Source organism: Anabas testudineus, chromosome 8 (genome assembly GCF_900324465.2).
Source record: "Anabas testudineus chromosome 8, fAnaTes1.2, whole genome shotgun sequence".
In the NCBI taxonomy this organism is placed as follows: domain Eukaryota; kingdom Metazoa; phylum Chordata; class Actinopteri; order Anabantiformes; family Anabantidae; genus Anabas; species Anabas testudineus.
The window spans coordinates 2,363,684-2,375,255 of NC_046617.1; the positions used below are offsets into that span (position 1 = coordinate 2,363,684).

General features: G+C 42.9%; 2 protein-coding genes across 2 annotated transcripts; one reads left to right on the forward strand and one right to left on the reverse strand.

The window, feature by feature from the left end:
* LOC113158843 (pyruvate dehydrogenase (acetyl-transferring) kinase isozyme 2, mitochondrial-like) lies at nt 1-6,965 on the forward strand. Its single transcript, XM_026355125.1, has 11 exons — nt 1-247; nt 1,291-1,432; nt 2,961-3,032; nt 3,175-3,362; nt 3,555-3,644; nt 4,136-4,213; nt 4,309-4,385; nt 4,479-4,577; nt 5,085-5,195; nt 5,303-5,416; nt 5,768-6,965. Exons 1-11 carry the CDS (start codon nt 118-120, stop codon nt 5,909-5,911), a joined length of 1,245 nt encoding a protein of 414 aa, XP_026210910.1. The 5' UTR covers nt 1-117; the 3' UTR covers nt 5,912-6,965.
* Nucleotides 6,966-9,262: 2,297 nt separating this feature from the next.
* Nucleotides 9,263-11,272, reverse strand: LOC113160740. The gene has a single exon (XM_026358148.1). It carries the CDS (start codon nt 11,123-11,125, stop codon nt 9,275-9,277), a length of 1,851 nt encoding a protein of 616 aa, XP_026213933.1. The 5' UTR covers nt 11,126-11,272; the 3' UTR covers nt 9,263-9,274.
* Between the last annotated feature and the right edge of the window lie 300 nt (nt 11,273-11,572).

The window sequence follows — 11,572 nt, forward strand, 5'->3', positions numbered from 1 at the left end:
AGTGTCCGGTGCGGAGCTGCACATTTCCACCGAGTTCACGATCGCTATTTACCGTCAGGAGGAGGATTTGACGTCCTGGTTTTGAATGCAGTGTCCTGCTGAAGAGGAGCTCTGAGGATGACCAGTAAAATGAAGTTCGTGCGCTCCCTGATGAAGGCTGCGGCGCTGGCCAACGTGCCCAAACACATCGATCACTTCTCCAAGTTTTCTCCTTCTCCTCTGTCAATGAAGCAGTTCCTGGATTTTGGTGAGTGCTCTCTCTCTCTCTGCAGTAGTAGTAGTAGTAGTAGTAGTAGTATTAGTACACCAGCCAAATTACTTGCCTAAAAAGTCCCCTGGGCTGGATTTGTGTGACACGTTTTTAAATTCAGTATTCAAATGATGGCAGCAGGTGAGGGTGGAGCTGATTTACACCACCTGACAAAGTGATACATCAGCACTTTTTGAATGGATTGCTCTTTTATTAAGGATGTACATGTGCAAACAGAGTCAGAAGAACACAATAGAGTAAAAGTACTTCATTTCCTCCTGCAGTATAATAAAAAGTAACATCAAGTTGTATGTACTGTACTTATCCACAGTTCTTACTGTAGTTACACTACTTTCCTGCATGTTGCTGTTCTTTTATTGATACATTAAGTTTAGATTCATTGTTTATTCTAGTAAGACTGCAGTAACTAGTACTTCCTCTGTAAACCTCCTTATTTAACCAAGTGACAGATGTAACCACTGGCGTGTTAAAAGCTTTACACACGGGGGCTGTTACGCCCAGTGTGCACTGAGCAGTAAATGGTTGCTCCAGAGGTCAGTGTGTTATCAGCAGGACCTGCTCTAAGCCAGTTAAAGGTTTCCTAACACGTCTCATTGACCTGATCTCACCGTGTGACCTCATCAGCGAGATCTCTCAGTCCCCATCAGCGTCTCTTAATGCAGTCGATGGTGACGGCGGAGCAGACGATGATGGCAGCCAAGTGGCGGCAAATCATGGCTCATTTGTTTTTAAAACATGACCCCAGATGACTGCTGAGTGTTTAATAAGTAACCGGTTCGACATGTTGATGTGATAATGTGTCATGCCATGACTTCCTTTAGCTAGCTGTGGCTGGTTTAAAGTGGGGAAAACAAGTTGTGGCCTACTGATGGTGATGAAGCTGTTGGGGAGGGGGTTGCAGTTTTTCAGTCAAAAAACAAAACCAAGTGCAATTAACTGCAGTTCTGATTATCTTCACTGCTCTGTTGTGACTTTTCACAGAAAACTTTCATTGCGGTTAATTGTGTCTTGTCCTCCAGGTTCAACCAACGCTTGTGAGCGCACGTCGTTCGTCTTCCTCCGCCAGGAGCTTCCAGTGCGTCTGTCCAACATCATGAAAGAGATCAACCTGCTGCCGGACAAGCTGCTGGCCACACCGTCCGTCCAGCTGCTGCAGACCTGGTGAGACAGACAGAGAGGCAGACCTCTGGATACTGTCTGATTAATATGTTCTGCATTTGATTGTCTGGTGACTGATTTACTGACGGCGGTCCTGAACTTTGAAGTCGTGATCCTCTTCACATTACAACACTGCACATGTCCAACATGTTTCTAAAACACTTACTAAGTGACACGTAACAGGATCTTTATGTGACCTTTGACATCTTCATCTTTTCCCTTCAGATTCTGCCACTTTGCCATTTGAAGACAAACACCTATGCATTCACACCAGAGTAGAGTAGTTCCCTATTTTTCAGAATTGCAGGCTTTTTTAATTGCTATACATAGTAGAGCGACATTACAGTGTCGGCACAAATATACTTACAGATTATGTAACAGGGCAGAGGGGGAGGAGGGAGTTTGACTGAACTTTGTCCCAGTTCCTCTTCTTACCCCGCCTTTCTATTCCTCCTTTTTTCCTCGTCTCTCCTGGTTGTTGTTGCAGCTGAAGAGAACTGCATGTTCAGAACCGACAAAGAGATCAACACAGTGTTATTCCCAATGAAAGAGTAACTTCTGTTTGTTCTCTATAGTTAATACAGTTTTACAAAGTGAACCAGTCGCATTTGAGCAGTGCAGTGTAAAGGAATGCAGTGTGAACTGTATCATCTGTGTTTTGATGTGTTGCAACTTATTTTGTTAAAAAGTCAAAGCATCTGTAGTGTGGGGTTTCTCTTTAGAAATCGCAGCATAACTTTAAGATTTGAAACTTGGTTTTCTATTTGAAATGATTTGCTCGCACTGGAACACATCGTACTGGGACATTTCTAAGAATGGCTGGCAGAAAACTCTCTCTCTCTCTCTCTCTCTCTCTCTTTTTGTTGAGGGGTGAGTGTGGGGTCATGAAAAGGCAAATTTGAGATGGAATCTGCAGTGCAATGGTCTTTTGTATCAAGGGTCCTACAAGTGACGTACAATGTCCACCGATGTAAACATGATTGACTGACTCTATGTGTTAATGAAGTTTCTGGAAGTTATTGACACTGAGTTTCACCTCTCAGTGTCAGATGACACCCAGCTCAGATTCCTTAAACATGGCCGCGGCACATATATCACGTAAACAAGGTCACGCTGGCACTATTTTTCCTTTCCACATGTAGTGACTAGTGACCTATGGAAGTGTTTACATTCTCCACTCCATGCGCGTCCACAGTTCCTCCTCCTCCACTCTCTCTCTTTCTCGCTCTCTCTCTCTCTCTCTCTCTCTCTCTCTCTCTCTCTCTCTCTCTCTCTCTCTCTCTGTGTTTCTTGCTTGCTCAGTGCAATGTACCGGCAATAAAAGAATAAGATGTAACTTAATTAGCATTGCACTTGTAGAACGGGACAAACATGAGGTTAAAGTGGCCTTGACCATTGACCCAAGTCAATGTTTGTTCCACAGTTTTAGCAGCAGTGTTATCATCATAGATCAGAAATGAACTAACTTTAGACCCACATACAAAAGTGACTAGTCTTATTCAGTGACTCTCCTATGTTTGTGTTCTCTCAGGTACATCCAGAGTCTCATGGAAATCCTGGAGTTTCTGGACAAGAGCCCAGATGAGCAGAGAGTCCTTGAGATGTGAGTGTAACACATCTTACGTAGTATTGGAACTGGACAGTGTAAAGCCGCTTTGACTGCTTCTTCCTCTAACCTCACCGCTGTCTTCTTCCTCTCCTCTCATCTCGGGTCGCCCTCATCTGCCCACCAACCAAATCATCAGGTTTGTGGAAGTCTTGGAGGCCATAAGGAACCGGCACAACGAGGTGGTGCCCACCATGGCTCAGGGTGTCATCGAGTACAAAGAGGCCTTCGGCCAGGAGGACCCCGTCACCAATCACAACATCCAATACTTCCTGGACCGCTTCTACACCAGCCGCATCTCCATCCGCATGCTCATCAATCAGCACAGTGAGCTCTCACACACACACACACACACACACACACACACACACACACACACACACACACACACACACACACACACACACACACACACACACACAATACTGGCATATTATTCCAAACAAACACACACAATACTGTAGTTGTAGCAGGCAACATAATAACTCACTAACTAATAATTTCCTAACATTCTTGCAGCATTAGTGTTTAACGGCAGCACAAACCCCGCCCACCCCAACACCATTGGCTGCATTGACTCCAAGTGTGACGTGACAGAGGTCGCACGAGGTAAGAGAGAGAAAGAGAGAGTGACAGGCACTTTGCTGGTTGTTAATACTAATAATAAAGGCAGTGTGTAGACTGCTATTATTTCTTCTATAAAATGATAATGCTAAGAAATAAAGAAATAAAAAATCAATTATTGATCTGCAGTAATAGAGTGCATAATAATATGACTATTTAGATAAACCTATATTAACGTGTGTATTTTCAGGTGCAAAACTGCTGTCAAAGGTCTCACATATAGATCTAATTATTATACAACACAGACCAGATTTGATTGAAATTTAGATTTGAAGGCATAGGACTAGAGCTAGCACGCTGCTCGTCCAGCTTGGCCCAGTTTCTGTGTTTGAACAGAGAGGGTTGGAGTCCAACAACCATAATGTTTCCATTCATGATAGCCTCGAATTTATCACACGTGTTTATCTTTTATATGCTTTTCATCATGTGCACACAGGGCAATAGAATAGAGTTGTTTTTTCTTTCTGTCTCTCCAGATGCATATGAGAGCGCTAAGTTGCTGTGTGAGCAGTATTACCTGGGAGCACCGGAGCTGGAGCTCAGGCAGATAAATGGTGAGGCGCACAAAAATCACTGCAACACATTATGTGTTGATGTGTGTGTGTCTAAACAGAGCGCTGACTGATGTGTGTTGTCTCCTGTCATCTAGCCCACAACAACAGAGAGCCCATCCACATCTCATACATCCCATCTCACCTGTACCACATGCTCTTTGAACTGTTCAAGGTAATAAATGATGATGCAACATACATTTTAATAAAACGTCTGAGTGAATCTACTCAGCAGCTAATAAACCTGTTCCCTCTTTCATCTCTGCAGAATGCCATGAGAGCCACCATTGAGAACCATGAGGCCAGCAGGACCCTCCCCCCTATCAAAGTCATGATCGCCCTTGGTGGAGAGGACCTGTCAATCAAGGTGCGTGAGATCTTTTGAATTTTTACATTCTAATTCAGCCTATCCTAAAACCACATCAGCATTTTACATTATATCCACGCTGATGTGACAGTTTCCTCCTCGTTCTGAAAACCACCCATTGTCTGGTTGTTCTTGTCATCCAAACTAATCTTTGTTCAGCTCTTAAATTAGGTTACATAACCTTCATGAGCCTTCGTTATCATCAAAGAATCATAATCCACGCAGATATTGAGCTCATTCACTGACATCACACTCACCGTGCACATGTAGACAGGGTCAACACAGTACGCCATTGGCCTGCAACCTTTGCCTTAACTGCCTGCAACGTAAAACCCTGAATGTGGATAATAAGGGTGGAGTCACACACAAACACACACACACATACACACACACACACACACACACACACAGGTATCCACCTTCTAATTGTTAGATCCTTTTTTTTTGTCACTGCTATTTAGCCCTCACTTCTGGGTTCATCTCTCCATATTATCCGTCTCTCTCCAGATGAGTGACAGAGGAGGCGGTGTTCCCTTCAGGAAGACAGAGCGTCTGTTCAGCTACATGTACTCCACAGCTCCCAGGCCCTCCATAGGTGACAAACACAGAGCCCCACTGGTGAGCCAACCACATAAAACCACACCACTCATCTATATTTTTGTTAAAACACAATATTAACACCAGGCAGGAGCTGAAGTGTGTTTTTCTACTGTGCCTGTGTGTAGGCTGGGTTTGGCTATGGTCTGCCCATCTCTCGTCTCTACGCTCGCTACTTCCAGGGAGACCTGCAGCTCTACTCTATGGAGGGTTACGGCACTGATGCTGTCATACACCTGAAGGTAACACATACACGTACACGCAGTGCGCACACACGTTGCTCAAACATCTTGCTTAACATGTATATAGGTCTGATTGCAATTCATTAAATAGCCTAGTCTTACCTGCAAAACTGTAAAATTGCAGCTTTTATCATCCAGATTTAGATTAAATAAATGAGTTAATTAGCTTAGTTCTTCTGATGGCAGATATACTATAAATGAATTTAAAATGGCCTTAAAACACTAAAAAACAAAGATCGGAGCCCAAATCCAGAGTGAGACCAATGGAAACCCAAATAAACCTGCAAGCAGGAAACAAACGTGGAGTCACTCCTCCCAATGATAATGTCTGTGCTCTGTGTCCATCTCTAGGCGTTGTCTACAGACTCTGTGGAGAGGCTGCCAGTCTTTAACAAGAGTGCTCTGCGCCACTACAAGCTGAGTCTGGAGGCAGATGATTGGTGTGTTCCTTCCAGGGAGCCACTAGACCTTGCCGTCCACCGCACTGCCAAGTGATTCAGCCCCGACCTGACGACGCCTGACACAAACAAGCTCACAAGCTGAGCACAAACTGTCTTTTGCAGGCAGGGCACTGTGGGACCAGAACTGTTACCACAAGCTGCTGACCATAGGGGACCACAGAAGATGACAGAGACGGCCCAGCATCAGCGTCCTTTATGGCCTGGGAGTTTCCTTGATTGGAGTTTGAACCTTCTTCTATGTATTTCCACCTGTTTTCTTTGCATGTGTGCTACAGATAAAGAAAAAGGAGAGAGGGAGCGAGAGAAGAACAACACTAAGTCAAGATGGCGGACAGTAAAAGATGCAGCGATGCGTCTAGACAGAGAGATGGAGAGATGAATCGGATTGATGGTTAAACAACCATGCATTATGTTTAGCTTCACAGACTGACAGAGTCCAAGTTTCTTCACAATCCTGAGTGCACATTCAAATCAACAAGCAAGTCCAACTGGAGCATTGTAGCTGTGTGACTCCATCCTTTACCTCACGTGGAGAAACGCCTGTTTTGTTGATTCCTTTCTTTGGTGCTGTTCAGCTAGTTCTGTCACTTCTTAAGGTTTCAAGATGCCAGCAGGTTTTCCTCAGAAACTCTAAAGTGCCTCTCTTTGCTTCACGGGTCTACTCTTAGTGTGAATCAGTCACTGGGGAGATTATGCAAACCTTGCGATCTTGAGCTTTGTGGCCTGTGTGCTAGTCGCAGATGTAGGACAAGCACATGTTCTGCTATTCAGTTACTGAAAGCACACAAGGATTAGGGATTAGCTAGAATGTTACACCGTTGAATAGTTACCATTAATGAACCTTGCTAAACGTGTGCTAAAAGCACTGTAATCAGCTTGTTTTCTTGGATCTGTAACGATCCAAACTGCAATGTGTGTATTAGACTGGACAAAATGTAAAAATCCTGTTGTACTGTGCAGTATGATGTGAATCACTGTGTATGTTCACAGATCTCAGTGTGCACTTGGTGCCTGCATTTACTGTATATTTGAAGTATTCACATCAAAGGACTTTTATTTTTATAAAATTAAATCATCCTAAAAATGAAGTGAACTTTCCTGCTCATTGTTAATGTTATTGCAATATTAAAGATACTTTGTGGGATGAATCTGTGTGAGTGTGAGTGTGTGTGTGTGTGTGTGTGTGTGTGTGTGTGTGTGTGTGTGTGTGTGTGTGTATGCATGTGTGTGTGTGTGTGTGTGTGTGTGTGTGTGTGTGTGTGTGTATGCATGTGTGTGTGTGCCCAACAAGAAAAAAATAACTAGTCTATCCACTCGCATATAAATGCACCACTCAGCAGGGATGGTAAACAGCTAAATGCGATTGGTACCAGCCCCCCCATGATCAGCATAAGCGACAGAGGTAATGGATGGATGAATTACTTACTTACTTAAAGACACTTCCATCTGTCCATCATCTATTCATTATCTAAACTGCATAATGTTCTTAGGGGCTGACTCACACAGAGACAAACAACCCTGCTTACACACACAGGCGGCAGCATGTGGTGCGATGTCCAGAGAGAATCATCAGCCTCTCACCCCACTGCTCACATATATCTACACCTGCAGTATCAAAAAGAAAACAAAAACTGAGCCAATCTGGGTGACACAGATCATAAAGGGTTTGTGGTGCTGCTCATACACTTTTTCATGTTTACATGTTTTTCCATAAATGTAAAAGCGGTAACGCTCTCCTCAGCTCTCTGCGGTCCATGTGTATTGTGGTACACATCAAACAGCACAGTGATAACTCAGTGATTCCCCCTTTAAATAGGCAGACTGACTGATTAGAAGTTTGAAGACACCCTCCCTACCTTACTTATGTGCTTGTGCTTACTGGCTGCAGACTCTCCTAGACCAACTAGACCAGCTTGATACCAGCTCTCACATGAGTTTGCTTTGAGCTGCAATTGTATGTAAAAAAAATGCTGACTGTAGACTTCCTACTTATTACCCTGTTAACCTTGTAACGCTTTAGCTTATCAGCCTGTTAGATTGTTGACAGGTCACCTGTGTGATTTCTGTAACAGCGTTTAGTGCCTGTAAGTATAAATATTTGTTTTGCACAATTATTGAAATCCTTTTATTGTCTCATAAGCACTACCGTCAGCACATTTTTTTTTTTTAAATGTAAAACTACACATGGGGCATCAACACAGTTGTCACATTAGGTTTGCAAAACCCATTGATTTAATACATTATTAGCTTTTCATAGCTGGCACATTCATTTGTTTACACACAAGACTGGCATAGCTGAGTTTAAATGCTTATGAATCAACATCTGTCACTATTTCATATTTAAATTATAATATTGAAATCTGGTATTCTGTCTATGGCGTGTACACAATACCATGTTTTGGGTTTTTCTCTTATTCATTCATTCATGTATACTTCTCTATGTGCTGTTTGTTTGCACATTTCCACTTACATTACATTAATATACAGTATATGTAGCCCATTCACAGTGCACCGAATCTTAATAATCAGTACCTCTGCCTTAGTAATGTTCAAATTTTTTATTGTAATGATTATTGTGAAATTGTTGTATTTTATTTTGAAAATTTTGTTGAGTTTACAATTTAGAGTTGCCAATTAACCAAATTGATGTAAAAAGAGATCGTGGGAGGAAACCGGAGAACCCGGAGTAAACCCACGCCAGCACAGGGAGAACATGCCAACTCTACACAGAAAGGAAGTGAGGTTTGAACTCCTAACTTTCTTTCTGTGAGGTGACAGTGCAAACCACTGTGCTGCCCAACAATCCATCCATCCATCCATCCATTGTTATAGATGGATGGATGGATGAATGGGTTGCATGGATGGATGAATGGGTTGCAACTCATCCATCCACCCATCATTACAGATGATGGATGGATGAATGAGTTGCAACTCATCCATCCACCCATCATTACAGATGATGGATGGATGAATGGGTTGCAACTCATCCATCCACCCATCATTACAGATGATGGATGGATGAATGGGTTGCTTGCCATCCATCCATCCATCATTACAGATGATGGATGGATGGATTGCATCAAGCAACCCATCCACCCATCATTACAGATGATGGATGGATGAATGGGTTGCAACTCATTCATCCACCCATCATTACAGATGATGGATGGATGAATGGGTTGCAACTCATCCATCCACCCATCATTACAGATGATGGATGGATGAATGGGTTGCAACTCATCCATCCACCCATCATTACAGATGATGGATGGATGAATGGGTTGCTTGCCATCCATCCATCCATCATTACAGATGGATGGATGGATGGCAAGCAACCCATCCATCCATCCATCTCTATAGATGGATGGATGGATGGGTTGCTTGATGCAGGTCCAGATCATTTGTGTCGGGATCTGTGCTTACCTGCACTTTTGATGGGGGGAAGTCGTCGGGGCGGACAGGACTTTTGCTGGTCGATACTTCTGCTTTTTTCAAAGCGGAGCTCCACGTTGTTGCAAGCCTCCTGTTTGAGTTTGGAATAACTGGCCATTGGCTTCTCCCCATCAAGAGAGGAGCTGCTGAATGTCTGAACGACGTCACTGAACCTTACCGTTTTTTTCTTCTTTTCAGCTGTTGTGGTTTTAGCTGCTTCAGAAATGGGTGGTAAGGAAGTTTGTGCCTGGTGTCCCTGAAGTCGTAGTTTCTCTGCTGCTATGTGATTGGCATACTTAACATGCTCATGGAGGGGCTTCCACCTCCAAGAAGCCTGTTCAGCTGTCCTCATGGTCACAAAGCGTTCCTCCCTTTCCCGTTGCAGGAGGCGAGGTGTTTTAGCTGCCAGGGAGTATTTGAGATGTAGTTTGCCCTCGCCCATCTCCTGATTCTTCAGTTTCTCATTTGGGAACAACCTGTCAGGCTTTTTCTGAGTCTTCAACTTCACTTGCTCTGACTTTGCAGTTCTATGTCCATGGGAACAAGCAGACCGAGGCGCCTTTTCCCCATCCGTCTTCTGCTTCGCCTGTTCAGCCTTTCCCTCAGGTGTACTGCTGACATTTGTCTGCGGAGCTACAATGAAGGTGTCCTCTACCTTTACACTTTTCAGTTCGTCCCAAACAATCTCATCTGGCGGCTTGGGAGGTTCCTCTTCCTCAACAACTACGATCTCCTGTTCGAAGGGGAAACATTTAGGCAGAAGCTTCTTTCCAATTATTACAGGTGGTTCTCCCATGGTTTTTTTCACGCACTTCTTCATCTTTTCTAAATGTTTCTCCCATTCTAATCTAAGCCTTTCAGAATGGAGCCTGTTCCTCCTCTCAACCACTCTTAACTGCTTCAGTGTGTCGAAGGTTTCTTGAGGAACATTCTCCGCTTCTTGGATGAGTGAAGACAAAATGTACTCTATGTGTGATATCTTATCAAATTCGGTCACAGAAGTTGCCTTGCGGTAACGGAAAAGTGACAACCTCCTGTTCACAGCGGCCCTGGCGGCGTCCTGGTCTTCAAGTTTTAACCTTTGGTGGAGTTTTATTGTCTTGCAAAGTGTCGAACGTCGCTTCCTTTTCGCTTCAAGGCTGGCCTTCGACTCATTAAACTGCTGTGTCATTTCGGCACTCTCCTCTTTAATTCTCCCTAGGATTTCAACGGATGAAATCTCTATGTCCTCTGATGCCTTTCTTGTATTCCTGATGCATCTAATTAGATACACACTCCTTTCTGCCATCGTTGATATAAGATCTGTCATTTGCTCAGTATCAGTAAAGTAGAGCGTCTTCTTCTCCTTGTGTTGTACACTTTTGCTATCGGTGTCCAGCGTTTGGTTTTCACTCTGTACTGTCTCATGCCAGTCTGCAGGTGACAGACTGTCCAAAAGGTCCTTGTAGATTTTAGATCTTTCTATTAATTCACGGCCCTTGCTCATGTTGACCTTTATGTCCAGTATTTCCTTAGCGTTGTTCTCCATCTCTGTCATCAAATGTAGTTTCTTCATTTTCAGGTTTTCTACATTTGCTATGGCTTCAGCAGCTTTTGCCTCACTCCTCCTGGTGTACTCTTTGCTGTTGAGTTTTCCTCTCTCAATCATTTTTTGACGGTGTTGAATCACATATTTTCTTCTTGCAATGGCCTTTTTCACTTTTACCATCTTTGAACGGATTCCATCCAAACTCACGTTGAGCAGTATTATCTCCCGTTCAGCGACGGTAAGGCCATTGCTGTCTTTCCTCGAAGCGACTTTAATCAAATCAGACATCTTTAGTTTGGTGCAGACTCCCTGTACTATACTCCTTGCAAATGTCAGTCTTCAAAAGGCAGTGGGCTTTCACCTCATGCTGTGACATCACAACATTCTAGCTTTGATGTTGGCTTTTAAATATTTTTATGCTGTGACATCACAAGATTCTGGCTTTTATGTTTGTTTTTAAAATGATTTATGCTGTGGCACCACACTGACATTTGTTTTCTTTTAAATTAAACTTTATGAACTATTGTTTTTTTTTTTTGTTTGTTTGTTTTTTTTACAGTTTGACATCTTTGATCATTAGATGTAAAAGACAAGATAATAAATATAGTTCCATAAATTTAATATACAATTAAATAAATATGCTAACAAGAAATGTGAGTGTTTTTTTTACTGTTTCATTTATTTATTTATTTTTTTATTTTGTCTTTTTTTTTTTTTTTGTTTGTTTGTTTGTGA

What these genes read in the sequence shown, in the direction of transcription:
- LOC113160740 (XM_026358148.1), bottom strand. Translation starts at nt 11,125, where the DNA reads ATGTCTGATTTGATTAAAGTCGCTTCGAGGAAAGACAGCAATGGCCTT.
- LOC113158843 (XM_026355125.1), top strand. Translation starts at nt 118, where the DNA reads ATGACCAGTAAAATGAAGTTCGTGCGCTCCCTGATGAAGGCTGCGGCG. An exon ending in GGAGCTCAGGCAGATAAATG is followed by an intron (nt 4,214 to 4,308) that starts GTGAGGCGCACA and finishes CCTGTCATCTAG; the next exon opens with CCCACAACAACAGAGAGCCC. An exon ending in TGCTCTTTGAACTGTTCAAG is followed by an intron (nt 4,386 to 4,478) that starts GTAATAAATGAT and finishes TCATCTCTGCAG; the next exon opens with AATGCCATGAGAGCCACCAT.